At 43.5% G+C, this 27,989-nt stretch overlaps 3 protein-coding genes across 3 annotated transcripts; 1 reads left to right on the forward strand and 2 right to left on the reverse strand.

Moving 5' to 3' along the window:
• Positions 1–387: 387 nt before the first annotated feature.
• On the forward strand, positions 388–12,124 carry vdac2 (voltage-dependent anion channel 2). The gene is made up of 9 exons (XM_029698716.1): positions 388–537; positions 2,175–2,246; positions 2,669–2,718; positions 2,975–3,127; positions 3,340–3,392; positions 4,493–4,720; positions 5,130–5,280; positions 5,606–5,663; positions 11,093–12,124. Exons 2-9 carry the CDS (start codon positions 2,180–2,182, stop codon positions 11,182–11,184), a joined length of 852 nt encoding a protein of 283 aa, XP_029554576.1. The 5' UTR covers positions 388–537; positions 2,175–2,179; the 3' UTR covers positions 11,185–12,124.
• A 2,117-nt stretch (positions 12,125–14,241) lies between these two features.
• On the reverse strand, positions 14,242–19,058 carry LOC115152681 (neurofilament medium polypeptide). Its single transcript, XM_029697418.1, has 3 exons — positions 17,898–19,058; positions 17,638–17,762; positions 14,242–16,918 (listed from the first exon to the last, which is right to left on the reverse strand). The coding sequence occupies exons 1-3, from the start codon at positions 18,927–18,929 to the stop codon at positions 14,242–14,244; spliced, it is 3,834 nt and encodes a 1,277-aa protein (XP_029553278.1). The 5' UTR covers positions 18,930–19,058.
• A 729-nt stretch (positions 19,059–19,787) lies between these two features.
• ifit8 (interferon-induced protein with tetratricopeptide repeats 8) lies at positions 19,788–27,282 on the reverse strand. The gene is made up of 5 exons (XM_029698717.1): positions 27,153–27,282; positions 25,933–26,430; positions 25,424–25,727; positions 24,434–24,661; positions 19,788–21,016 (listed from the first exon to the last, which is right to left on the reverse strand). The coding sequence occupies exons 1-5, from the start codon at positions 27,155–27,157 to the stop codon at positions 20,630–20,632; spliced, it is 1,422 nt and encodes a 473-aa protein (XP_029554577.1). The 5' UTR covers positions 27,158–27,282; the 3' UTR covers positions 19,788–20,629.
• Positions 27,283–27,989: the final 707 nt, after the last annotated feature.

Consider the following 27,989-nt stretch of genomic DNA (forward strand, 5'->3'; position numbering starts at 1 on the left):
TTGGCAACCATGCATAAGAAATAGAAACTCATGTTCCACTGTATCGAATACTTTATACAAGTCTAAGAAGACAATAATAATAGATTCGAAGATTAGATCAGAATAGTCAATAATGTCTAACACCAGTCAGATATGTACGGACGACTCCCTCGGTGCCTTTCTCATCCTAGTGATCGTACTCCACATGACCCATGACCTACTCCACAGGATCAAATATAGTTGTCAATGAGATGTTACACCCGGAAATTGATGAATCTATAATAAAGAAAATGTAAGTTACAACTAAAAATAAGCATGTTACCTTTGTTAATATTCTAATTATTTTGTAATGAATCTGCAAGTATGTTAAGACAGGCGCACATGTGACAAGGAGGGGTCCTTCGCTTCGGACGTAGATGTTTGATATGCTGTGGACGTCATTCCTTACAGTCTCCTTCAATTCGTCCTCCACTGTAGTCCAACCGGTGAAGTCTACAGCGGCGCCATAAACATCTGAATAAAGTCACTTTAGTTGACCTCTAGTTCCATATTTTACCGGTAAGTGAAGCAACTAAACTGGATTTTACTGTAGATGAACCAGCCAAACTATATATTTGTCGCAGTTTATGACCACGCTTGCCCGAGTACTGCCTGACACGCAATCGCTAAATGTTTCTAGCTAGCCGGGTAGCATAAGCTAGCTATTGAGTTATGCTACAAGTATTGTAGCGGACAACTCATGTCCAGTGCACATGTGTGTGAAATTAAGACCACAAATTCAACTGGGTTACTTTGTTACTTGGAGCAGCTAACTGTGAGTTAGTTAGTTAACTTCAATGTTGTAACGCTAGCTAGCCAACTTAATCTGCTAACTATACCGCTAAATTAGCTGTAACTAGTTAGCTTCCTTGGCATGCAATGCATGCCTGGCAATGCGGACGTCCAGCAGGTTACATAGCTAGTTGTGCATGGCGGACTATTTTTAAGCTGTTGAAACAACTTAAACATTTATGTACAGAAAATGCACAAGGAATATGTACATTGTTTTATTGTCCAGCATAAAGAAAATATCTCAGAACTTTGACACGCGAGCTAGCTAGCTAGCTCGCCACAGCAACAGTAGATAGCAATAGGATAGGTTGAATATATCAATGGCTTCCCTCAGTTAACCTTGCCCACCTTTGCTCAGTATGACGTTTGTCATTACAGTTGCCATAATTGGCATACCAGTATCTTTCCATATCATTAGCTTGCTAGCTAGCCAGCCACCTTAGCTAACGTTAGATACAGAACTGAAACTTGAAAGTACAGCCTCTCACTATCTCCTAACCTTAGCTGGCTAACTAGCTACTAGTCAGTCTAGCATCTGCTGAATGGCATATGTCGTACAGAATTGCTTAATTTAAGCATAAATTGTAGAGGTTTTATGGTTGTCACTTCTGAAAAGTGTGTACTGACAGGTAAATATCTGACACTGTTAGTGTGGAACACCAGCCATTCCTGAACCATATTGTAACAGTGTGTGGTGGCCATGGACAATGTCAACTTGTGTCATCCAAACTGATGTACTCAGCTGTTATGACAACCACAGGATGTCAAAAATAGATTCACTACACAAACGCCCCCGTTCTTACAGTATACCGTATGCTTTACCCTCACTCAAAGATGAGGCCTCATATGAACTAGAAATGACTGCGTGGTCTTGTAATGGAAAGACCCACCTACCACGGTCTGTCCTAGAGACTGTTCTAGGAGATTAGTAATGGAGTCTCTGACTTGCACCATACCCAGTTATTGATTGATTGATTAATGAGACAGTACTTGGCTGGAGAGTGGAGCCCTTCCCAGACCCACCCCTACTAGAATTGTTTTATTTTCCTCCACCCGGCCTTGACTGAGTGAGTCACGGCGTTGTGGCCTAGCGTCATTTTAATAAGTTGGCTATACAGATGCAGACACAGGCCACTTATCATACCCACTCATGCTCTGGGCTGATAGAGCTGGCTCTTATACAGACAGGCAACCACGCCCTTTAGTTGGGGGAAAATAAACATTATCCCAAAGGATGACTAGCTGTTTTGGATGAGTAGCTATGTTTATAGACTCAAAAGAAACATTGTTTTCTGAAGTAGGCACCCTTGCACAGGCATTTTGTAAACTAAAATATACTCTGTGTAATATTCTTCCTGCTGCAGGTGTAATGGCAGTGCCTCCATCATATGGTGACCTTGGCAAATCTGCCAAGGATATCTTCAACAAAGGCTATGGTACTGTACCTTTTACTCTGGAACAAATAGGCTATACTGGTCATTGATTTGGTTGTAATGAACACCTTGTGTAAGAACAAGATTAGCCAATAGGGTGGCTTTGTTTGAGGCATGCTAAACCAATGGGAAGGATGGGCAGGTGCTCCTTCTATATGTAAGCAGTTGACGTGATGTGTTATTTTTGTGTCCAAGGAAAATATTTTATATATTAGAAGAATATGCAAAAATCTTCTTACAGCACATTTCTACATGTTCTCCCCTATTTGGCACCGGATCAATTATCACACGGCATGATATGTTTACAGTTTTGGCATATCAAAGGGTGAAAATGTCATATGGTGTAACTGTCCAAGGATGAATTTGAACAACGAAAGGGTTGTGAAATAGGTTTTAATTCATAAGACTTTGCTTTTTCCCTAAAGGGTTTGGCCTGGTGAAGCTTGATGTGAAGACCAAGTCTGACAGCGGAGTGGTAAGTTTACTTATTTTCTTTCTAATCATTTGTGTACTTTGAAAATTAATTGTCTACTCTACCATATGTAAAAGTTTAGACATGTTTATGATTGCAGTAATTGTGTAATAGAAGGTCATTTGAATTTACAACCCTGGGAGCTTGACAGCAGTATAGGTCAATACACTCCTTGATGATAAAAACCCAAGAGCTTTCAGATAATTGTAGAAGTTTTTGTTCATATCCTGATTTGAATCTTTTTACAAATGTTATACAGGAGTTCAAAACAGCTGGCTCCTCAAACACGGACACCAGCAAGGTGGCAGGTAGCCTTGAAACCAAATACAAGAGGTCAGAGTATGGCCTGACCTTCACAGAGAAGTGGAACACTGACAACACCCTGGGAACAGAGATCACCGTCGAAGACCAGGTTCGGATTCAACAAAACATTATTTTTGGAACACAATCGGTTAGATTTTGTTGTGTAAGGCTGTCTATGGAGCGTCATGATAGCCTTGACACACAATAAAAGGTGACTCAAACAAATAATTAATATCCAATATGTATTGATCAAATTAACTGCAGGTAGGTCAACCTCGTGCTGCAAGTTGTTTTCCAACTTTCTGTTCTTGTTCCCTCTAGATTGCCAAGGGTCTGAAGCTGACATTCGACACAACTTTCTCACCAAACACTGGGTATGATTAGTAATGTACAATTTCAATGCAGAGGACTAGTTCTAGTACTTATAGGATCTATGGGTGCTGATGATATGAACATTTAGCTAGTCCAGAAGAGTCAGTCCAGCACGTAATGTCCTTACATGAAGGTAACATGATCTGGGGTGTGCAGTCCTCAGAGGCTCGTGGGTGGATCTGAGGTGACGGGTCAGTCAAATAAACTTTAGCCTGAAATGGCACTCATCTGTATAGTATTATTTTAATCACATCCAAGCCATGGATTGTCTTAATGTTTTTGTGCTTGTATTTGAATGGAGTTGTTTATTCTCCTAGCAGGTCCTCCAGACTGTGACCATTAAGTCACATTTAGCAACCCTTTGACTTTGCTATCCAACTTGCATGTTTTATTGGTCGCATCAATGCGCGCTGCCATCTCTCAGGCCATTGTACTAAACTAGATTTTTTTTTTTTGTGCTGCTGAAACCATGATTTGGTCCAACTTTAGCCTGAAGTGCCCATTAATATCCTTATTCCTCCATGAGTCACTGCATGTCCACTGAGCTCCGGGGGACGAGTTTCCCCTAGGTACAGATCTAGGATCCGCTTCCTTTATCCTAACCTTAACCATTAGTACAGACAATGCAAAACTGATTCAAGATCAGCGTCTGGGGGCAACTTCAACCCACAGAATCAGTTTTGCATTGTCTGTACTAATGGTTAAGGTTAGGATAAAGGAAGCTGGCCAGGCTATTAGTTTAGAACTGGGCTTGGTGTCATGTAACATTAGCACAAGAGGCTCATAAAGTCTGGTTTGTTGTGTGTGTTGGTGCACCTATTGTAAGCCTTGTTGGCTGGTGTAATGATCCAGAAAAATGTGGCTCAGGATTGTTATTGCTTGTGGACTATTGATTATGAACATAAGTGTGTGGGTGAATTACTACTGGAGTGATGTTTTTCATCTCTTGGTTTGTCCCAATTGCATTCATATTCTGTTATGGTTTCTACATTTCCCTCAGACTGGCTATATTAAGCCTGAGCTGTTTAGCTGTTCATTCAAAATGTTATGGTTCAGACTGTAGGCTATGGCTAACCAAAACTGTTTTCCTTTCCAACAACAGCAAGAAGAGCGGCAAAGTCAAGACCGCCTACAAGCGCGAGTTTGTCAACCTGGGCTGTGATGTCGACTTTGACTTTGCTGGCCCCACTATCCACGGGGCGGCTGTCGTGGGTTACGAGGGCTGGCTTGCTGGCTACCAGATGACTTTTGACACGGCCAAGTCTAAGATGACCCAGAACAACTTCGCTGTGGGATACAAGACCGGGGACTTCCAGCTGCACACCAACGTGTAATTGAGGGCATACATGAGTTTATTATGCCTTTCTATTTAGAATGTTAGGAATTTCTGGTGTTCTGCTGTGTACATACATAACCAATTACATTCAAAGTCAATACATTGTATATTAAATTGTCAAAAAAAAAAATGCTGACATGGGTGAATGGACATAGCTGTAGGCAATATGGTGATGGTTCAACTTGGAAATGATAATCATTGAATATCCAACGATTGAACCAAAGCCCCTATACAGGGGCTCAAAATGTCAGGCCCAACAAACTGCATATGAGGGTAGAGGAAAGGGCTTTATTTCAAACTGGTCTACAGAGAAATACCCTCTTATCACTCATCTCCCTGGTTATTGTTTCTGTGAATACTGCGCAGTTCTCTCCCTAATTTTCTCCCCTTTCTTGTGTTACAGTAATGACGGTGCACAGTTTGGCGGCTCCATCTACCAGAAGGTGAGCCCCGTGCTGGAGACAGCGGTCAACCTTGCCTGGACTGCTGGCAGCAACAGCACAAACTTTGGCATCGCAGCCAAATACCAGCTGGACAAGAGCGCCTCCATCAGTGTAAGTACCGAGCATAAGTAGTTCTGAGCACGAGTTACTCTTTGTGTCAGTTTCACAGACACATGTAGCCTAGTCCAGGACTGAAAAGCATTGTCAATGGAGATTATCCATCAACTTTTTGTTGTTGCTTAATCTGTGTCTGAGAAACCACCCTTTCTTGTTTTAGACTGCCTCCTATGTATCCTAAGAACACATGCAATAAACATCTTCTACACCTTCTACATTGTCTGGCTCTGAAATATCAGAGTTGCTAAGTACATTTCTGACTCTGCTGTCGTTATCTGCCTTTGGATTTTAAGTTAATCAATTAATTCGGTCTTTTCAGGCTAAAGTGAACAACAACAGCCTTGTCGGTGTTGGCTATACCCAGACGCTGAGACCAGGTAAGACCTCTCGTTTTAAGGATAATTATAATACTTATCTTATTGGTGTTTCTAAAGGTTATTTTATTGGCTGTCACTAGAATAAAGTTCACAGCACAGGTTGTTCCTTTAGTTCTGATGTTAGGACTTTAACCCCCTAAAGTCGATGTCTGCGCCCTGCGGAAATCTAAGTGCATAATGAAATAAAAAGTCCCCATCAAAATCCATCTGTTTAAGCTAGAGATTTTTTTTGTTACATATTATATTCTTTAATTAACTTCTGAGTTGTTGACCAATAGCATTACTGTAAGGTTTAACTCCAATCAGACCTGTAAAGACAACCTCCGCTATCCAGAAATGTGACGAGGGGTTTGGCAAGATAACAGAATGCTGAATTCCTGAGTAGACCTCAATAATATGCAAGAGGGTTTATTAAGTCACTTCGGGGATGGGTCACCCTGCAAATGCATCCAAGTTTGTAGTGTCATAAGCTTTGTCATTGCGTGCTAGGAATATGGGTCCAAATACTAAACTTATGAATAAATTGAATATACTATGCAAATTTCTCCAAATACTTATGACTACTTTAAATGGGGGGGGACTAGATGCATAAAGTGCTTTAATTTCTAACTGGTAAAACAGATATGTAATAAAAAGTGACATTCTGTACTGTCACCTCACATAAAACATTTGATTTCAAGTCTCACATGTTGGCGTATAGAGCCAAATTAAAAGTTTTAGCTTCGCTGTTCAAATACATACATAGGGATAGCACTTAAGTATTAATTAAAAGTGGTCCTCTTGTGTGTTAAACCATTCTTCTCTGTAGCTCACTGCTTTTATAAGCTGAGGGCTAACCCACACTTCATAATACACTACACGACCAAAAGTATGTGGACACCTACTCATCAAACATCTCATTCCAAAGTCATGGGCATTAATATGGAGTTGATTTCTCTCCCCCCCCCCCCATTTTGCTGCTATAACAGCCTCCACTCTTCTGGGAAGGCTTTCCACTAGATGTTGGAACATTGCTCTGGGGACTTGCTTCCATTCAGCCACGAGCATTAGTTAGGTCAGGCACTGATCTTGGGCCTGACCTCGCAGTCGGCGTTCCAATTCATCCCAAAGGTGTTTGCTGGGGTTGAGGTCAGGGCTCTGTGCAGGCCAGTCAAGTTCTTCCACACCGATCTCAACAAACCATTTCTGTATGGACCTCGCTTTGTGCACGGGGGCATTGTCATGCTGAAACCGGAAAGGGCCTTCCCCAAATTGTTGCTACAAAGTTGGAAGCACAGAATTGTCTAGAATGTCATTGTATAGTGTAGCATCAAGATCTCACTTCACTGGAACTAAGGGCCCTAGCACAAACCATGAAAAACAGCCCCAGACCATTAATCCTCCTCCAAACTTTACAGTTGGCTCTATGCATTGGGACAGGTAGAGTTCTTCTGGCATCCGCAAAACCCAGATTCATCCGTCGGACTGCCAGATGGTGAAGCGTGATTCATCACTCCAGAGAACGTGTTTCCACTGCTCCAGAGTCCAATGGTGCTGAGCTTTACACCACCTTAGCCGACGATTGGCATTGCGCATGGTGATCTTAGGCTTGTGTGCGACTGCTCGGCCATGGAAATACATTTCATGAAGTTCCCGACAAACAGTTCTTGTGATGATAATGCTTCCAAAGGCAGTTTGGAACTCTGTAGGGAGTGTTCTGACTGACGATTTGTACGCACTTCAGCACTCGGCTGCCCTGTTCTGAGCTTCTGTGGCCTACCACTTCGGCTAAGCCGTTGTTTCTAGACATTTCGACTTCACAATAACAGCACTTGCAGTTGACTGGGGCGCCTCTAGCAGGGCAATCATTTGACGAACTGACTTGTTGGAAAGGGGGTTTCCTATGATGGTGCCACGTTGAAAGTCACAGCTCTTCAGTAAGGTCATTCTACTGTCAATGTTTGATCGCATGGGTGTGCTCAATTTTTATACACTTGTCAGCAACGGGTGTAGCTGAAATACAGAGAGGGGAATAAAGTATTTGATCCCCTGCTGATTTTGTACGTTTGCCCACTGACAAAGAAATGATCAGTCTATAATTTTAATGGTAGGTTTATTTGAACAGTGAGAGACAGAATAACAAAAAAAATACAGAAAAAGGCATGATGAAACAAAATGTTATTAATTGATTTGCATTTTAATGAGGGAAATGAGTATTGACCCCCTCTCAATCAAAGATTCTGGCTCCCAGGTGTCTTTTATACAGGTAACAAACTGAGATTAGGAGCACTCCCTTTAAGAGTGTGCTCCTAATCTCAGTTTGTTACCTGTATAACAGACACCTGTCCACAGAAGCAATCAATCAATCAGATTCCAAACTCTCCACCATGGCCAAGACCAAAGAGCTCTCCAAGGATGTCAGGGACAAGATTGTAGACCTACACAAGGCTGGAATGGGCTACAAGACCATCACCAAGCAGCTTGGTGAGAAGGTGACAACAGTTGGTGCGATTATTCGCAAATGGAAGAAACACAAAATAACTGTCAATCTCCCTCTGCCTGGGGCTCCATGCAAGATCTCACCTGTGGAGTTGTAATGATCATGAGAATGGTGAGGAATCAGCCCAGAACTACACGGGAGGATCTTTGGGGGTGTTTTTCTGCTAAGGGGACAGGACAACTTCACCGCATCAAAGGGACGATGAACGGGGCTATGTACCGTCAAATCTTGGGTGAGAACCTCCTTCCCTCAGCCAGGGCACTGAAAATGGGTCGTGGATGGGTATTTCAGCATGACAATGACCCAAAACACACGGACAAGGCAACAAAGGAGTGGCTCAAGAAGAAGCACATTAAGGTCCTGGAGTGGCCTAGCCAGTCTCCAGACCTTAATCCCATAGAAAATCTGTGGAGGGAGCTGAAGGTTTGAGTTGCCAAACGTCAGCCTCGAAACCTTAATGACTTGGAGAAGATCTGCAAAAAGGAGTGGGACAAAATCCCTCCTGAGATGTGTGCAAACCTGGTGGCCAACGACAAGAAACATCTGACCTCTGATTGCCAACAAGGGTTTTGCCACCAAGTACTAAGTCATGTTTTGCAGAGGGGTCAAATACTTATTTCCCTCATTAAAATGCAAATTAATTTATAACATTTTTGACATGTGTTTTTCTGGAATATTTTGTTCGGTCTCTCACTCTTCAAATAAACCTACCATTTAAAATTATAGACTGATCATTTCTTTGTCAGTGGGCAAATGTACAAAATCAGCAGGGGATCAAATACTTTTTTCCCTCACTAGCCAAATCTGATTTTTGAAGGGGTGTTCACATACACACAAACAAAAGTATCTGCTTCTCTTCCTCAACCTAAGCGCTTAATAACTCTCATACAGTACTGTCTCTGCGATAAATTCATTGGATAATGCTGTACATTATATGGGGGGGAGGGAAGTAGGAATGTTTCTATAAGTGCATGTATACACTGTACTGCACAAATTGATTTTAAAGATGTTAATATTTTACTGGGGACTCGCACATGGTGAGATAATCCGCAAATGAGCTACCGGCACCAGTCATTTTCAATGAAAGGAGTGACAGTCGGCCAATAGAGGGAGAGAGAGCTAGCGACCAGATATTCCCAGCGACTGCCATCATGCATGCTGTTTTAAAGGGGAGATTCCAACGACTTGATTGCAGATTATCTCAGCGAGTGAGTCCCTAGTAATGCGACATCCTATTCACTTGCTATCAATGTGTCTGAGTATTGTTATAGATACACTCATGCAGTGCTACAGAAGGCTTCAATAGAAGTTTGTCAGACTTGTTTCTCTCTCATTTTAAAATAGGAAATCATGTGTGCTCTATAGGATATTTATATCTGCAATGTTGACACCAGGGTTGAAACTTAAGGATTTTCAGTAGTTCTGCACATCTGTCTGAAAGTACTACCCTCTGGCTAAAACCTCTCTGGGATGCTAGCATCCCACCCGCGGTACACACTATCAACAGCCAGAGAAATAGCAGGGTGGCAAATTCAAAACAACAATCTCATAATTCAAATTTCTCAAACATACAAGTATTATGCACCATTTTTTAAAGATAAGATTCTCCTTAATCCAACCACAGTGTCTGATTTTCAAAAAGGCTTGACGGCGAAAGCATAACGTTAGATTATGTTAGGAGAGCGCCTAAACAAGAAAAACCACACAGCCATTTTCCAAGCAAGGAGAGGTGCCACAAAAACCAGAAATGCAGCTAAAATTAATCATTAACCTTTGATCTTCATCAGATGACACTCCCAGGACTCAATGTTATACAATACATGTATGTTTTGCTTGATAAAGTTCATATTTATATCCATAAACCCCATTTTACATTGGCGTGTGATGTTCAGAAAATGTATTCCCTCAAACTTCCAGTGACTGAGCACATCATTTACAAAAATACTCATAAACGTTGATCAAATGTACAAGTTATTGAAAGAATTATAGATACACTGCTCCTTAATGCAACTGCTGTCAGATTTTAAAATGGCTTTATGGCGAAAGCACATTTCTCAATATTCTGAGTACAGAGCTCAGCCATCAAAGCAAGCTATACAGTTACCCGCCAAGTTCTGGAGTCAACTAAACTCAGAATTAGTATTGTAAATCTTCACTTACCTTTGCTGATCTTTGTCGGAATGCACTCCCAGGACTCCCACTTCCAGAAGAAATGTTTGTCTTGTTCGATAAACTCCATATTTATGTCCAAATACCTCCGTTTTGTTCGCGTTCAGATCACTAATCCAAAGGCACAACGCGAGAGCGCAAAACCAGAGACGAAAGTCAAATAGTTCCATTACCGCTCGTAGAAACATGTCAAACGATGTTTACAATCAAGCCTTAGGGTCTTTTTAACAAATCTTTGATAATATTCCAACCGGTCAAAAGCGTATTCATTACAGAGGAAAAAGGAAGGGCGCACTTGCGTGCCTGCGCAGTAAACAACTCGTTGGTCCCAGGCTTGAGTCAGTTCCTATTCTCTGTCCAGCAACAGTAGAAGCATAAAACAAGGTTCTAAAGACTGTTGACATCTAGTGGAAGCCTTAGGAAGTGCAAAAGGACCCCACAGACACTGTAGTTTGAATAGGGATTAGATAGAAAAACTACAAGTCACTTCCTGGTTGGATTTTTTTCTCAGGTTTTTGCCTGCCATATGAGTTCTGTTATACTCACAGACATCATTCAAACAGTTTTAGAAACTTCAGTGTTTTCCATCCAAATCTACTAATAATATGCATATCCTACCTTCTGGGCCCGAGTAGCAGGCAGTTTAATTTGGGCATGTTATTCATCTGAATTTCTGAATACTGCCCCCTGTCACCAAGACGTTAATTTCCATCCCTAGTTGACACCTATTTTCTTCACTGTCATCCTGAATGTGACCCTGACCACCTCTCTCCTGTTGCAGGTGTGAAACTCACCCTCTCTGCCCTGGTAGATGGTAAGGGCATCAACACTGGAGGCCACAAGCTGGGCCTGGGGTTGGAACTGGAGGCCTAAACTCTCCTTGCGGTGAAGGAAACGAGAGGATATCAGCAGTATCTGCCCTTAAAATGCATTTCCAACTCAAACCAGCAAGGGGGTATTTCATGAATGGAAGGGATTTGTTCAGAGGCTACAACGAGAAAAAAAACTACCCCGTCATTCTTTGTTGTAAATGTTTGCTTTGCAGTTTCCATCGAAGACACTTTCATTGGGTCAATAATGTATACACCATTTCATTGCATCTATCCAACACTGCCATGACAATGAAATACACCACATTGTTCTCCCATGTGGCCAGTTGGTCACCTGTGGCTTCTATGTACATCTCTGAAGTGTGTTTATTTGGTGAGACATCAGATTGGTTAAACACAGCGGTTGGGTTTGGTCATACCTTCCTGATTTGACCATTTCTAACCAATCATCTAATATTTTGTCCGAACACATCTCATTTCTAACTGCGTTATTCACTGCACTAGGCTCCTCTACTATTTAAATATCATACGCCTTTTTGTTTTTCCTTCCACGCACATGAGGACGGGGTTAAAGCTGTGTTGTACTGTTATGATCTGTCAGTCAGCCATCAGGATTTGAGATGTTATATCAACACTACATGATGAAGCCCTTGCTTAAACTGAGCAGATTTTGGGTGGCTTGAAACTGATTCTATGTTGGGGTTAAACCTTTAATTCTTGGCTGACCGGGCAGGCTTTCTTTTGTTTTCTACTTTGCTGCAGAAGACTATGGAAGGGTTTAATAAGGTTCACAGTAAAGCCGAACTGCCTGGATACTGTCTGGCTTTGGTGTGTGTGTGGTGTACGCTAAGTCAAGTTCAGTGTGAATGCTATCCCAGTAGCTTCTTCTGGTCACTTGGCTGACTGAGAACGAGATCACCGGAAACCTGGAAGGTGTTACGTGTATGTTTTAACTTTTCAATAAAGTCTTTGAACTCCAGAAACCAACTCCTGGCTTTTTTTGGGAGCTGAACTTCTCTGGCCTTGGGAGGTCTTGCATATACACCGAGTATACCAAACATTAGGAACACCTTCCTAATATTGAGTGGCACCCCCTTTTGCCCTCGGAACAGCCTGTATTCGTTGAGGCATGGACTTGACAAGGTGTCAAAGGCTTCCACAGGGAAGCTGGCCCACTGTGACTCCCACAGTTGTGTCAAGTTGACTGGATGTCCTTTGGGTGGTTGTCCATTCTTGATACCCATGGGACACTTAAGCTTGAAATACCCGGCAGCGTTGCAGTTCTTGGCACTTAAATCTTGTCTTGCCCATTCACCCTCTGAATGGCACACAATTCATTCCTCAAGGGTTAAAAATCCTTTAACTTGGCTCCTCTCATCTGCACTGATTTGAAGTGGATTTAACAAGTGACATCAATAACGGATCATAGCTTTCACTGGTAAGTCTGTCATGGAAAGATCAGGTGTCCATAATGTTTTGTGCTCTGTATATTTCATATGTATAAATGCCATCAACCAACGATTGCTTGCCTCGTCATTGACTGCAGTCTGGTATGTTAAACCCCTTTCAAGGCGTGCAAATATAAACGTAACGATTTCAAAGATGTTCGTGAATTATTGGAAATGTCATTTGAAATGAGGCCTTAATCTATGGATTTCACATGACTAGGAATACAGATATGCATCTGTTGGCCACATTGGTCAGAAATGCAGTATCTGGTGTGAACACCATTTGCCTCCTGCAGCACAACACATCTTCACAGAGTTGATCAGGCTGTTGATTGTGGCCTGTGGAATGTTGTCCCACTCTTCCATGGTTGTGCGAAGTTGTTGGATATTGGCGGGAACTAGAACACACTGTCGATCCAGAGAGTCCCAAGCATGCTCAATGGGTGACATGTCTGAATGTGCAGGCCACGGAAGAACTGGGACATATTTTGCCATGCACGCTGTCTGCCATCTGCCTGTACAGTTGAAACCAGGATTCATCCTTGAAGAGCACACTTCTCCAGTGTGCCAGTGGCCATCGAAGGTGAGCATTTACCCGCTGAAGTCGGTTACAACGCTGAACTGCAGTCGGGTCAAGACCCTGGTGAGGACGATGAGCATGCAGATGAGTTCCCTGAGACGGTTTCTGACTCTTCGGTTGTGCAAAACCACAGTTTCATCAGCTGTCTGGGTGGCTGGTCTCAGACAATCCCGCAGGTGAAGAAGCAGGATGTGGAGCCCCTGGGCTGGCGTGGTTACACGTAGTCTGCGGTTGTGTATGGATTATCTTGGCAAAGTAGAAATGCTCACTAACAGGTATGTAAACAAATGTATGCACAACATTTGAGAGAAATAAGCATTTTGTGCCTATGTAAAATGTATGGGATATTTTATTTCAGCTCATGAAAACTTTACATGTTACATTTATTTTTGTTCAGTATAGTTGGCCTGGAATCTGACCTATAGACTACCTCACATGGGTAAAAGATTGTGAGGGTCAGGGAACAAGGTCAGTTCAACAATGTGGTGTGTCAGCAGCACGCTTTCAAAGCTGATGAATTGAGGGTCACCTTATCCAGATACTTTGGTCTATATAAAGACCTGACTATAAGGCACTTTTATGAGCAACTGGGTGACCCTAAACTACCTCTGTTTCATCATGGGGACACTGATGTAAAGACAAAAGCCTTTTTTTTACTCTTAAGTTGACTGGTATGTGGTGCATCTTATCAGGTGGAATACAGCACAGCAAGTTAGAATAGCTGGAAACAGAAGTGCTCTTCCAATAGCATTTATTTCTTGGCTCATTCAGGCATTATCAAATCACATTATCAACCATGAACATTATTATCTCAATTCACATTATCATCGCTTGGGCAGAAGAAAATAGGTACAGCAAAATACAGCTTTTGATTTGTTACATTCCATATTACAGTACATCTCTCGCAGGAGCTCATTAATGGTCTCATAATTGACAGTTATGAATTATGATACTGTACATATTAAGCGTCAGTTAATCTTTCAAGGTGGAGCAGTTCTCATATTGCTTTGAAGGCTTGCACTAATCATGCAGGTTTACAGAAAACCTCTACTGACCTCTAAATCTGGTCATTCTAAAAAGAGGTTAAGTCCCAGGTTTTAGGTTTAGCTTGCTTTTCTGCAATTGGGTGAGCAGCTTGCCCTGTTGATGTCTTCTTCGCAGTTTTGTCATCTTTGCTCTCTTCATCACCTCCTGTAAAGCCTGTCTCGTCTATTTTAGATTGAGCCCCTTCTGTTGTTTTCCCATCAACAGTTTTCTCTTTCAAACCCACGGCTGATACATCCTGTTTTTTCACTGGCGATGTCTTTGTAATAGATATCTCCACATGTTCAGGTTTTTCCTCAGAGGCCTTGGTCTTCACGTTCTCTGTCTTTAGGGTTTCATCGTTGGGATCCGTAACCTCAGGCTCTTTAGCCGTACTTTCCTCTGGTTTCACCTGAGTTGTGCTGCTCTCTGGCGCCTCTCTGTGTGAGTCCTTGCTGTTTGCAACGGCAGGCACCTGTTTCTCTGGTGGTGTGGCAGTCTCAGCTTTGTCACCACTGTTGATCGTTTCACTCTCTGTAGGGGTGGTCGTTGATTCTGGGGTAATGATTAAGTTAGATATAGGGGATATTTCATCTTTAGGGGTGATCTCGGTAGGTTTGATGGTTGGGGCTGGTTTTGATGTTTCTTCTTTAGGGGTGACGGTTGGGGCTGGTTTAGGGGATATTTCATATTTTGAGGTGATGGTTGATTCTGGTTTAGGGGAGGTCTCCTCTTTAGTGGTGATGTTTGAGGCTGGTTTTGGGGGAGTTCCTTCTTTAGGGGTGACTGCTGGTTCAGATTTTGGGGAAGTTTCTTCTTTAGGGGTGATGTTTGGGGTTGGTTTTGGGGAAGGTTCTTCTTTAGGGGTGACTTCTGGTTTTGGGGAAGTTTCTTCTTTAGGGGTGACTGTTGGTTCTGGTTTTGGGGAAGTTTCTTCTTTAGGGATGACTACTGTTTCTGGTTTTGGGGAAGTTTCCTCTTTAGGGGTGACTGTTGGTTCTGGTTTTGGGGAAGTTTCTTCTTTAGGGATGACTACTGTTTCTGGTTTTGGGGAAGTTTCTTCTTTAGGGGTGACTGCTGGTTCTGGTTTAGGGGATGGTTCTTCTTTAGGGGTGACTGCTGGTTCTGGTTTAGGGGATGGTTCTTCTTTAGGGGTGACTGCTGGTTCTGGTTTAGGGGATGGTTCTTCTTTAGGGGTGACTGCTGGTTCTGGTTTAGGGGATGGTTCTTCTTTAGGGGTAATTGTTGGGTCTGATTGTGATGTTTCTTCTTTAGGGGTGAATGTGGGGTCTGGTTTAGGTGATGTCTCGTCCTTGGGGGTGACTATTGGGTCCATTTTTGGGGATGTTTCTTCTTTGGGGGTGACGGTTGGCTCTGGTTGTGGGGTTGTTTCCTCTTTAGGGGAGATAGTTGTGTCTAGTTTAGAGGATGTATCATATTCTTTCACTTTTTCCTCAGCTGTTGAGATATCATTTGTGAAATTTTCACTGCCATTAGATTCATTCTGCTCAACAGTTTTTACACTATCATCCTTGCTGCTCATTTTTGGCTCTGTCAGACCAACCTCCTTTTCAGGGGTCTTTGGCACAGGCTCTTCCTCACACTCAGTTGTTGTGCTGGGAAGTCCAGCTGAAATTTTACCTCCTACCGTTTTGTCATCCTGTGTAGTTTTTACACCAGAATCATCTGGTGACGTCACCTGTCCCCATGTCTCCTCGGTGGAGCTGTTTTTCAGCTCAGCAGTGATATCAGGGGATTTCATGTCCTTCTCTGTGGGCTCAGGGAGATCCTGTTCTTGTGTTGTCACAGCACTCTCTGCCTCTTGAAGTTGGTCTGATTCTCTGTGCGCCTTCTGATCAGGCTTCTGCTCCAGTGCTAGGGCGCTCTGCTCTTTCAGATCTACCTCTTTTTTCTCTTTTGATGGGCTTTCTTTTTTGCTTTCCTCTGACACCTTTTTGGGCTCTTTGGAGATGTCCTCTGTGGGGACCTGTGGTTCACCCTTTATTGAACTTTCTGTTTGAATATCCTCTGACTTTGACGTTTTGGGTTCTATGGAGATGTCACCCTTCATGGGAACCTCTGGCAGGGACTTATCATGTTTTGGGGTGTTATCTTTTTCTAATGGCTCCCCCGCATCTTTTATCTCACCGTCTATCTCCTCTGTTGTGTCCAGTTTTTCCTTCTCTTCCTCACTGGTGGCCTTAGCTGATTTGACTTCACTTTGTGTATTGTCACCTGTGTCAATGTCCTCCTCTCCTTTGTCATCTCCTTCCTCTCCATTTTCTCCCTTGCTAGGGCTAACTCCATCTCCATTTACCTCGACCTCTGCTGATGTTTCTATCTGCTGGCCCTTAGACTCTTCCTCCTGTTCCCCCTCTTCCTCTGGGGCATCCACTTTAAGATCCACTTTACCTACATCTTCCTCTTTTTCCTCATCCTCCTCTTCCTTACCCCTCCTCTCAGCTTTGTCACTCTCCTCTCCCTCCTTCTCTCCCTCTCCTGTCTCCTCAGAGCCTGTCTCCTCAAACTCGGACTCCACCTCTCTTGTGGTCTCAGTGATGATCTCCTCTACAAACTTGTACTGGGGCTCAGACCTGCGTGTGGGCCCTCCCTGCCGGGCCAGGGAAGACAGGGTATAGACAGGGGACTGGCGGTAGATGTAGGGCATGGAGATGTGGGTGTCAGAGATGGTGGAAAGATGCAACTCCTCACCCTCCAGGAGTTTCCTATAGGGAGACAGAGACTTATTAGGCGTGATTACCATCATGACAATAATATGGATATGTCCCAATTTGTGTAGATGTGTCTCAATATCCATATTATGACTAAAGTGTCATTGTGTATTGTGATATGAGCCATGGTCTGTTCATTTGATGTGTTAAATATGAAATCAAACTACCTCTATTTCTATAAAATGACTACTGTTTCTTTTTTTTCTTTTTTTATCCATTATTAACTGTGTCTGTAGTGGTCCCTCACTAACACTATGACAGATTTGCACATTTTCAAATGTGTTAGTGCTGGGGTAGAATAAAATGTGCACCCCTGGTTATCCCCAGAAATAGATCCAGGAACACACTATAATTCCCGAGTGGTGCAGTGGTCTAAGGCATCTCAGTGCTAGAGGCGTCACTACAGACCCTGGTTTGATTCCAGGCTGTTTCACAAACAGCCATGATTGGGAGTCCCATAGGGCGGCGCACAATTTGCCCAGCATCGTCCGGGTTAGGGTTTGGCAGGGGTAGGCCATCATTGTAAATAAGAATTTGTTCTTAACTGATTTGCCTAATTAAATAAAGGTTAAATAAAAAAATAAAAATAACATATATGGTATTTTCCTTTGTCAAGGATATTGTATGGCTAGACTTTGATATTCAAAATGACCAAAACAAGCTCCACACAAGTTTCCTTATCTTGTGAGAGAGACAGAGTTTATGTCTCTTACCTGTAAGAGAGAATCTCCACATCCAAAGCCATTTTGATATTCAGCAGGTCCTGGTACTCTCTCAGGTGGCCAGACATGTCTAGTTTAGCATCAGTCAGCTCATTCTCCAGCTGCCTGACAGTGTCCTGTACAGAAAAGCACACAAATAGTCAATCATTTACATCAGCCACTTTGGTTGGTATGATGTCAGGCGTCATCATTCAAATGCATATGTTTATTTACAATTAATTATTAGCGGTACAAGATAAACCATAGCCTACCTGGTAATTAATCATTTCCGAATAGTGACGCTCCTCCAGCTCATGTAGTTGTTTTTCCAGGGCCTCTCTCTTTCCTTTCGCGCAGTCCAGTTCAATGTTCTTACTTTGGAAGCGCCTTCTGTTCTCCTGGATCTCCTGCTGTGTTGCCTTCAGCGCCTCTCTGTTGCTCTCTGCCGCTTTTGTCAACTTTGTGAACTGGACACGGAAGCCCTCCTCGGCCTCAAGGATGTCGGAGGCGGCGTGACCTTCCAACTGTGCACGGATGTCCCGGAGAGCCGCAGTGATATCGGGTTTTGCAAAGGCGTGCCCCTCGACCGTCACCTGAGACTCGTGGATCTGGGCCACCATCTCCAACACCTCGTCCTCATGGTTTTTCTTCAGGAAGTGAATCTCGTCCACCAGAGACTGCGCTTTCTTGTCCAGCTGAAGTTTTGCCAGGTATGCGTCGTTGGCGTCCTTTTTCAGCACCAGGATGACTTTCTCTGCGTCCGAGCGTTCACGAGCCTCCCGGTCGTACTTGTCTCTCAAGGTGAGGAAGTCTTCCTCCAGGTTCCGATGTTCTATCACGATCTGACGCTTCTGAAGGGTGATGTCATGCACTAGTTTCCTCAGATCCATAAGCTCCGACTCGTGCTCCTGTGCCAGAGATGCGGGGGACTGTGCCTTCTGTTTGATTTCCCCGATTTCCCTCTCGAGCAATTCATTTTGGTGCTCCAAATGACGCACCTTCTCGATGAACCCGGTGAAACGGCCGTTCAGCCCATGGAGCAGTTCTTTCTCATTCATTTTCGTCAACACCCCGGTAAACGTGTTTGATAAATCTAAAAAGATATCCGATGATCTCGGAACCGATCCGAATTCGCTCTTCGTCGTCGTCGCATATCCTCTGTTCATAAATGCGGTAGCCGACTCAAAGCCTATAACGGTCCTGGACGCCGAGGGGGATCCGGTCAGTTTGTGTTGATAGCGGGAATAGTCATCTTGAGCTCTCCTATGTGGAGAACCCGACCGAAACTCAATGTGGTGGCTCATGTTGCCTCAGTTGTCTCAGCGGGGTTGGTAGGCTAAGTAGCGCTGCTCCTATCTTTTATACCCCCTCTGTCCGCTCGAGCTGCAGAATGGAACTGTCCATAGTGCTGAAAATGTATTGAATCAGCTGTAGGCTTGACTGCCTGCCAATGCGCGCTTCCTCTATCTATGGCGTTCTCTCTCTCTCCCTCCCTCAATGTTTTGTCGCAGACAGCAGTGACGTAGACCATAGGAGAGCATTTCCCTTAAAAACGTCTGTAGTCTACAATGACACCTCAAAATCACAAGTTTAATACATTTTAAGTGTTCAGACTATTGTTTTATTCAAGGGGCTAAAGCTTTCCTTGTTTTGATGATTTTTCTTAATATTATGGAAAGTGGTTGTACATTCTGGTTTGGCTGAATTTGCTTTGCTTGTAATATTACTGTATTGGCCTACAAGAGACTACTGTAATGCAAGTGTAAAATAGTAATGCAAGAATCACCCTAGGCCTAGACATAACCACTCCCATTTCTCAGTCAAGCAGTACTTTTAACCTTGCACCTTTTTATAAATGTCTATATGAGGAAAAATGCACAAGTCTTGGCACAGACAGACAGGCTGGCTGAAAAGCCAGAAATCAGGCAAATGACTTGGATGTGTTCCAGTGATCCAGCCATCCTTCACACCTCACTACAAGAAGCAATGTTTTACTTTATGTAGGCTGCCCCATAGAAATCAGTGATATATTTGAGTGAATAATATATGATATCAGATGAAGGATAACCTTTTACACTATTGGTGAGATATCAAACCCTCATAGAGAGAGAGAATAGTAAATATGTGTTTACGGTCACTGGCTGCAATAAGAGAAAACAATGTATCAGCAAACATATTTTTTATTATGAAATAGTATAACTTTATAAAAATAAGCACTTAACTCCATCTCACTTCTCAGCTGTATGTTAGAATAGCATGCACAGGGATTCACTTATTTTAAACAATGTCATAGGCAAAATGTTTATATTTAAATATATTATATTTATATAATTAATTCAATTTGAGGGGCAATGTAGTATTTTATTCGTCACCCCTAATTCCCTTCACCCCACCCGCTATACAAAAAAAAGTGTATGTAAAGTGCTTTTTAGACCAGGTGAATGTCAGTCAGTATATACACATGACAAGGACTGACCAGGTGAATCCAGGTGAAAGCTATGATCCCTTATTGATGTCACTTGTTAAATCCACTTCAATCAGTGTAGATGAAGGGGAGGAGACAGGTTAAAGAAGGATTTTTAAGCCTTGAGACAATTGAGACATGGATTGTGTATGTATGCCATTCAGAGGGTAAATGGGCAAGACACAATATTGAATTGCCTTTGAACAGGGTATTGTAGTCGGTGCCAGGCACAGCGGTTTGTGTCAAGAACTGCAACGCTGCTGGGTTTTTCCACGCTCAAGAGTTTCTCGTGTGAATCAAGAATGGTCCACCATCCAAAGGCATTGGAGTCAACATGGGACAGGATCGACACCTTGTAGAGTCCATGCCCCGCCGAATTGAGGTTGTTCTGAGGCCAAAAAGGGAGGGGGCAATACAATATTAGGAAGGTGTTCCTAATGTTTGGTGTACTCAGTGTATATTAAATACATTATCAGCAAATTGTTATTATGAATGATCAAACATGTAAAGAGCTGTTGATGGTAAAGCCACAGTGGAAGGCTACTCATGATGAACTGGGCTATGGGTGGCCAGTGTCGACACCCCAGCATCCTCCACATTAAAAACCCCTCTCTTGAATGAGTCAACAAACTCTCTGATATCATAGGGGTCATCTCCTCTCCTCTCCTTGTTAAACGTCAGCACTTTGAGCAGCCTTCTTCTACACTGACTCCATTCAGATGATATGTTATAGAGCCTCATGCCCTCCTTGTAGTGGTTGACAGCGGTTCTCTCAGAGCCCAGGTGGTAGAGCTGGACGTCACCATACATGCGGTGCCAGGCCTGGCGGTTGGAGGGCTTCAGATCTGACCGGGACCACAGCTCCTGGAACTTGTCCATGGCCTTACTGGTGTCCTTCAGCTCTGAGTACCTCACAGCCAGCTCCACCTGGGGGAGAGGAGGAGATTGTCTTGTTTAGGTTTTATTACCATAACTCGGTGATAAATAAAGGATTTGAATATCACCTGGGTCAGAGTCGAGAGGAGAATGGATGTGGTAAATCAGTGATAATAGTGTATGCCCCCAACCGATTGTGTTTTTTTTGTTTGTTTATTTGCGTTGTTTGTAACGTATTTTTTGTAACTTATTTTGTACATAATGTTGCCGCTACCGTCTCTTATGACCAAAAATAACTTCTGGGCATCAGGACTGCGATTACTCACCACGGACTGGCAGAATCCTTTTTTTCCTTTAACGAGTCTGACGAGCCCGACGCGAACAATATACTGCTTTCTCGGGAACAGGCCCAGATCCCCGTGATTTGCGTGAAGAGGAGGCGGAGAAAAAGGGTACGGAAGGGCGGGCTGCCTTCTGAGAATTCGTAGGCGATCGAATAAACCCCCACTTCCTTCCATTCTGCTAGCAAATGTGCAATCTTTGGACAATAAAATAGATGACCTACACGGAAGATTAAACTACTACTGGGACATTCAAAACTGTAATATCTTATGCTTCACGGAGTCATGGCTTAACGACGACACTATCAACGCACAGCTGGCTGGTTATACGCTGCACCGGCAGGATAGAACAGAAGTGTCTGGTAAGACAAGGGGCGGTGGACTATGTATTTTTGTAAATAACAGCTGGTGCACGATATCTAAGGAAGTCTCGAGCTATTGCTCGCCTGAGGTAGACTATCTCATGATAAGCTGTAGACCACACTATCTACCTAGAGAGTTTTCATCTGTATTTTTTTTCATAGCTGTTTATATACCACCACAGTCGGAGGCTGGCACTAAGACAGCATTGAATGAGCTGTATTCATAAGCAAACAAGAAAACGCTCACCCAGAGGCGGCGCTCCAAGTAGCCGGGGACTTTAATGCAGGGAAACTTAAATCCGTTTTACCAAATTTCTAGCAGCATGTTAAATGTGCAACCAGAGGGAAAAAAATTCTGGACCACCTTTACTCCACACACAGAGATGCATACAAACCTCTCCCTCGCCCTCCATTTGGCAAATCTGACCATAATTCTATCCTCCTGATTCCTGCTTAAATAGGGGGAAGCACAAGTGACTAGATCAATAAAAAAAGTGGTCAGATGAAGCAGATGCTAAGCTACAGGACTGTTTTGCTAGCACAGACTGGAATATGTTCTGGGATTCCTCCGATGGCATTGAGGAGTACACCACATCAGTCACTGGCTTCATCAATAAGTACCTCGATGACATTGTCCCCACAGTGACCGTATGTACACACCCCAACCAGAAGCCATGGATTACAGGCAACATCCGCACTGTGCTAAAGGCTTGAGCTGCCACTTTCAAGGAGCGGGACTCTAACCCGGAAGCTTATAAGAAATCCCGCTATGCCCTCAGACGAACCATCAAACAGGCAAAGCGTCAATACAGGACTAAGATCGAATTGTACTAGATCAGCTCTGACACTCGTCGGATGTGGCAGGGCTTGCAAACCATTACAGACTACAAAACGTAAGCACAGCCGAGAGCTGCCCAGTGACACATGCCTACCAGATGAGCTAAACTACTTCTATGCTCGCTTCGAGGCAAATAACACTGGAACACGCATGAGAGCACCAGCTGTTCTGGAAGACTGCGTGATCACGCTCGTCGCAGCTGATGTGAGTAAGACCTTTAAACAGGTCAACATTCGCAAGGCCGCAGGGCCAGACGGATTACCAGGACGTGTACTACGAGCATGCGCTAACCAACTGGCAAGTGTCTACACTGACATTTTAAATCTCTCCCTGTCCGAGTCTGTAATACCAACATGTTTTAAGCAGACCACCACAGTGCCTGTGCCCAAGAACACTAGGGTAACCTGCCTAAATGACTACTGACCCGTAGCACTCATGTCTGTAGCCATGAAGTGCTTTGAAAGGCTGGTCATGGCCCACATCAACACCATTATCTTAGAAACCCTAGACCCACTCCAATTTGCATACCGCCCCAACAGATCCACAGATGATGCCATCTCTATTGCACTCCACACTGCCCTTTCCCACCTGGACAAAAGGAACACCTATGTGAGAATGCTATTCATTGACTACAGCTCAGCGTTCAACACCATAGTGCCCTCAAAGCTCATCACTAAGCTAAGGACCCAGGGACTAAACACCTCCCTCTGTAACTGGATCCTGGACTTCCTGACGGGCCGCCCCAGATGTTAACACAGGGGACCCTAGGGGTGCGTGCTCAGTCCCCTCCTGTACTCCCTGTTTACTCATGACTGCACAACCAGGCATGACTCCAACACCAACATTAAGTTTGCCGATGACACAACAGTGGTAGGCCTGATCACCAACAACAACGAGACAGCCTATAGGGAAGAGGTCAGAGACCTGGCCGTGTGGTGCCAGGACAACAACCTCTCCCTCAACATGATCAAGACAAAGGAGATGATTGCGGACTACAGGAAAAAGATGACTGTGCATGCCCCCATTCTCATCGACGGGGATGCAGTGCAGCAGGTTGAGAGCTTCAAGTTCCTTGGTGTCCACATCACCAACAAACTATCGTGGTCCAAACACACCAAGACAGTCATGAAGAGAGCATGACAAAACCTATTCCCCCTCAGGAGACTGAAAAGATTTGGCCTGGGTCCTCAGATCCTCAAAAGGTTTTATAGCTGCACCATTGAGAGCATCCTGACCGGTTGCATCACTGTCTGGTATGGCAACTGCTCGACCTCCGACTGCAAGGCACTATAGAGGGTAGTGTGTACGGCCCAGTACATCACTGGGGCTGAGCTTCCTGCCATCCAGGACCTCTATACCAGGCAGTGTCAGAGGAAGGCCCAAAAAATTGTCAAAGACTCCAGCCACCCTAGTCATAGACTGTTCTCTCTGCTACCGCACGGCAAGCAAGTGCCAAGTCTAGGTCCAAGAGGCTTCTAAACAGCTTCTACCCCCAAGCAATAAGACTCCAGAACATCTAATCAAATGCCTATCCAGACTATTTGCATTGCCCGTACCCCCTTTTACACCGCTGCTACTCTCTTGTTATCATCTATGCATAGTCACTTTAATAACTCTACCTACATGTACACATTACCTCAAATAACCGATGTCTCCGCACATTGACTCTGTACCGGTACCCCCCTGTATATAGTCTCGCTATTGTTATTTTACTGCTGCTCTTTAATTACTTGTTACTTTAAAAAAAAAAAATCGTATGCGTATTTTTTTAAACTGCATTTTTGGTTAGGGGCTCGTGAGTAAGCATTTCACTGTAATACCTGTTGTATTCAGCGCATGTGACTAATACAATTTGATTTGATGTAGCTTCCCTGTCCTGCATGTGTTTATCACTGTGTGTGTGTGTGTGCATGCATGTATCTCTAACCTGAGGGTAGATGTGTGTGGGGTTGAGGCGTGCCCCCTCCTCCAGATGGAACACACAGCGTTTGAGCAGTGTTTGGTCGTGGGGGTCTCCACTCTGCTTAGCCCTCCAGCGGTAGTTGTTGGCTATCTCGTGGTGCAGGCGGGAAGAGTTTGGCGCCCTCTGCAGCATCCTATGCAGCACTGCCAGGGCTTCATCATAACTCTGCTCCTTTTTCATGAACCTCCCCACCTCAAATCAAATCAAAGTTATTAGTCACATGCATTGAATGCAACAGGTGTAGACCTTAGAGTGAAATTCTTACTTACAAGCCCCTAACCAACAATGCAGTTTAAAAAATATGAATAAGAATAAGAAATTAAAGGAACAAGTAATTAAAGAGCAGCAGTAAAATAACGATAGCGAGACTTTACAAAGGGCATACCGGTACAGAGTCAATGTGCGGGGGCACCGGTTAGTCGAGGTAATTGAGGTAATATGTACATGTAGGTAGTAATTAAAGTGACTATGCATAGATAATAACAGAGAGTAGCAGCGGCATAAAAGAAGGGGTGGGGGGGTGGGCAATACAAATAGTCTGGGTAGCCATTTGATTAGATGTTCAGGATTCTTATGGCTTGGGGGTAGAAGCTGTTTAGAAGCCTCTTGGACCTAGACTTGGCGCTCCGATACCGCTTGCAGAGCAGTAGCAGAGAGAACAGTCTATGACTAGGGTGGCTGGAGTTTGACAATTCTTTGGGCCTTCCTCTGACACCGCCTGGTATAGAGGCCCTGGATGGCAGGAAGCTTGGTCCCAGTGATGTACTGGGCCGTACGCACTACCCTCTGTTTTGCCTTGCGGTTGGAGGCCAAGCAGTTGCCATACCAGGCAGTGATGCCTGTTCATTCTGTTCATTCTAAATCCAAAATACCTCTAGGTCCAACTCATCACAGAATTATGTGACGTAATCTTAGAGCATTAGAATGCTTTTTAACCTAAACATCTCTCCCCACCTGTAGTACCACACTGAGGTCGTAGGGTGCCAGACTCAGAGCCTTCCTCATGTAGCCCCAGGCCTCTGCGTTCCTCCGGTTCTTGTAGCACTTCAGGCCCAGGTAGACCCTGGTCATGGCGCTGTCTGGGTTGAGCTCCAGGACATAATTCAGCTGTTTAACAGCAAGGGAATCCTCATAGGAGAGCCTCTGGTCCTTCCTAGTCACCAGGCCCTCCTGGCGGAACAAAGAGAAGGCAAAACCCGAGTTCCACTCCTTATCTTCAGGCTCCATCTGCAGAGCCTCTTGAAAGCACTCCTTGGCTCTAAGGAGAGGAGAAGGGAAGAAAAGAGACGAGAGGAGTGAGGGGAGAGAAGAGGGGAGGAGGGGAGGGTAGATGACGAAAAAGGACTGAAAGGAGAGGTGTTATTGATTTCCAAAAGAGAAATCAGACTAAACAGTACATAAAGCCAACAGTCATCAGTCAGCCTTTTATTAAAATATACATGATAAATAATTAATCTAGATACCTTGTGTAGTGGTGCTTTGAGAACTTGAGGAGGGACCAGGCCTTCTCACTGTGGACCTCTCTGGGCACAAGCAGGACAGAGGTTGAGGCTGTGGCACTGGCCTGCAGTACAGAGGTGGATGCTGTGGCAGAGGCCTTGTGTAACTCCTCCAGCTTCTGAATATACCCGTCTGCTCTTATGTCATCTCCAATGTGATGGCAGACCCAGGCCAGGTTTCCATACGTCACTACACACAGCCTCTCGCTATGAGCATTTTCCCTCTCTGCCTTCTCTAAGCATTCCAGTGCTCTCTTATCTTCACCTTTCAGGTGTTTAATATAAGCCAGCAGGTTTAAACTGTGTCTTTTCAGATTGCCTTCAATGCCCTCCTGAACTACTTCCAGGGTTTCACGTAGTTTTATCTCCAGGAGGTTGAGGTCAGCCTGTTCCTTGTTTAGCTCCCAGGTGAAGTGACATTGCAGTTTCTTTAGATTATTTTCAAGGGTGTTCTCACTGTCACTGAGAATGATTTTGAGAAAATGTAAACAACAGTAATTTAGCTGTTTTTATATCAATATCAAATCATTTATGGGTAACAATTAAGTACCTTACTGTAATAGATTTCCATTAACATGGGCAACTAAAACATTTTTTTCAACAAAAAACAATTCTCAAGTAATAATTTTGCTAGGACTGTCTGGGAGAGGTCTGAGTGGGGAGGGGGAAACTGAAAACTAGATGTTATTGGCAGAGGTTTGGAACTCTTGTTCTTATTGGTCTATCACCAAATTTAGAGCATGGTGATGTAATGGAAAGCCGAAACTCCTGCCATTGCGAACCTTCTAATTAGAAGGTCCTGTATAGATTGTATTTTTCTATCAGCAACTATCAGGAAATAACACTGATCAAATGTTTTCACACTTTTACAGTTTTTGTTTCATCAGCTGTTGTACAATATGAAATAAAACACAAGACAAAGTACATTTTGACTGCACTGGGCCTTTAAAGTTCATAGCAAATTAATGTATTACACAATGAGAAGAAAGCATTTTCAATATAGCAAATTATGCATAAATGCCACTCAAAATTATTTCCTCAAGATGATAATGCACTAAAGAATGAAAAGATTGCTTACCTTGGTAAGGGTAATTTCATAACATATCATATCACATATCATATTCAAAAATACTAAAATGAAATTGTAACAAACAAATAATAACTTCAAACCCCCCATTGCTTACCTCATAATTCAAGTCAGGACTTGTTTTTTCAAATGCCAGCTGTCCCTGTTCAGATGAAGTGTGTTGACTGATAGTGACTGTCTTTTATTGCTCTCAGTTAAGTTTCAGTTTCTATTACAGGGATCATAGTAAAATGAAAGTTTATGGCAGCCAATGTTAACCACACCCATATCTTGAAATAGAATCTACAATGCATTTGGAAAGTATTCAGACACCTTGGCTTTTTCCACATTTTGTTACCTTAGTCTTATTATAAAATTGATTAAATCGTTTTTTTATCTTTTCAATCTACACTCACTACCCTATAATGATAAGAAAAACAGGTTTTTAGAAATGTTAGCACATTTATGACGCTACAAGCTTGGCACACCTTTATGTGGGGAGTTTCTCACATTCTTCTCTGCAGATCCTCTCAAGCTCTGTCAGGTTGGATGGGGAGCGTTGCTGCACAGCTATTTTCAGGTCTGTCCAAAGATGTTTGATCAGGTTCAAGTCTGGGGTCTGGCTGGGCCACTCAAGGACATTCAGAGACGTCTGTCACGAAGCCACTCCTTTATTGTCTTGACTGTGTTCTTAGGGTCATTGTCCTGTTGGAAAGTGAACTTTCGCCCTAGTCTGAGGCCCAGAGCGCTCTAGAGCAGGTTTTAATTAAGGAGCTCTCTGTACTTTGCTCCGTTAATCTTTGCCTCGATCCTGACTAGTCTCCCAGTCCCTACCGCTGAAAAACATCCCCACAGCATGATGCTGCCACTACCATGCTTCACCGTAGGGATGGTGCCAGGTTTCCTCCAGACATGACGCTTGGCATTCAGGCCAAAGAGTTCAATCTTGGTTTAA

The sequence above is a fragment of the Salmo trutta genome, chromosome 18 (assembly GCF_901001165.1).
Source record: "Salmo trutta chromosome 18, fSalTru1.1, whole genome shotgun sequence".
NCBI lineage: Eukaryota > Metazoa > Chordata > Actinopteri > Salmoniformes > Salmonidae > Salmo > Salmo trutta.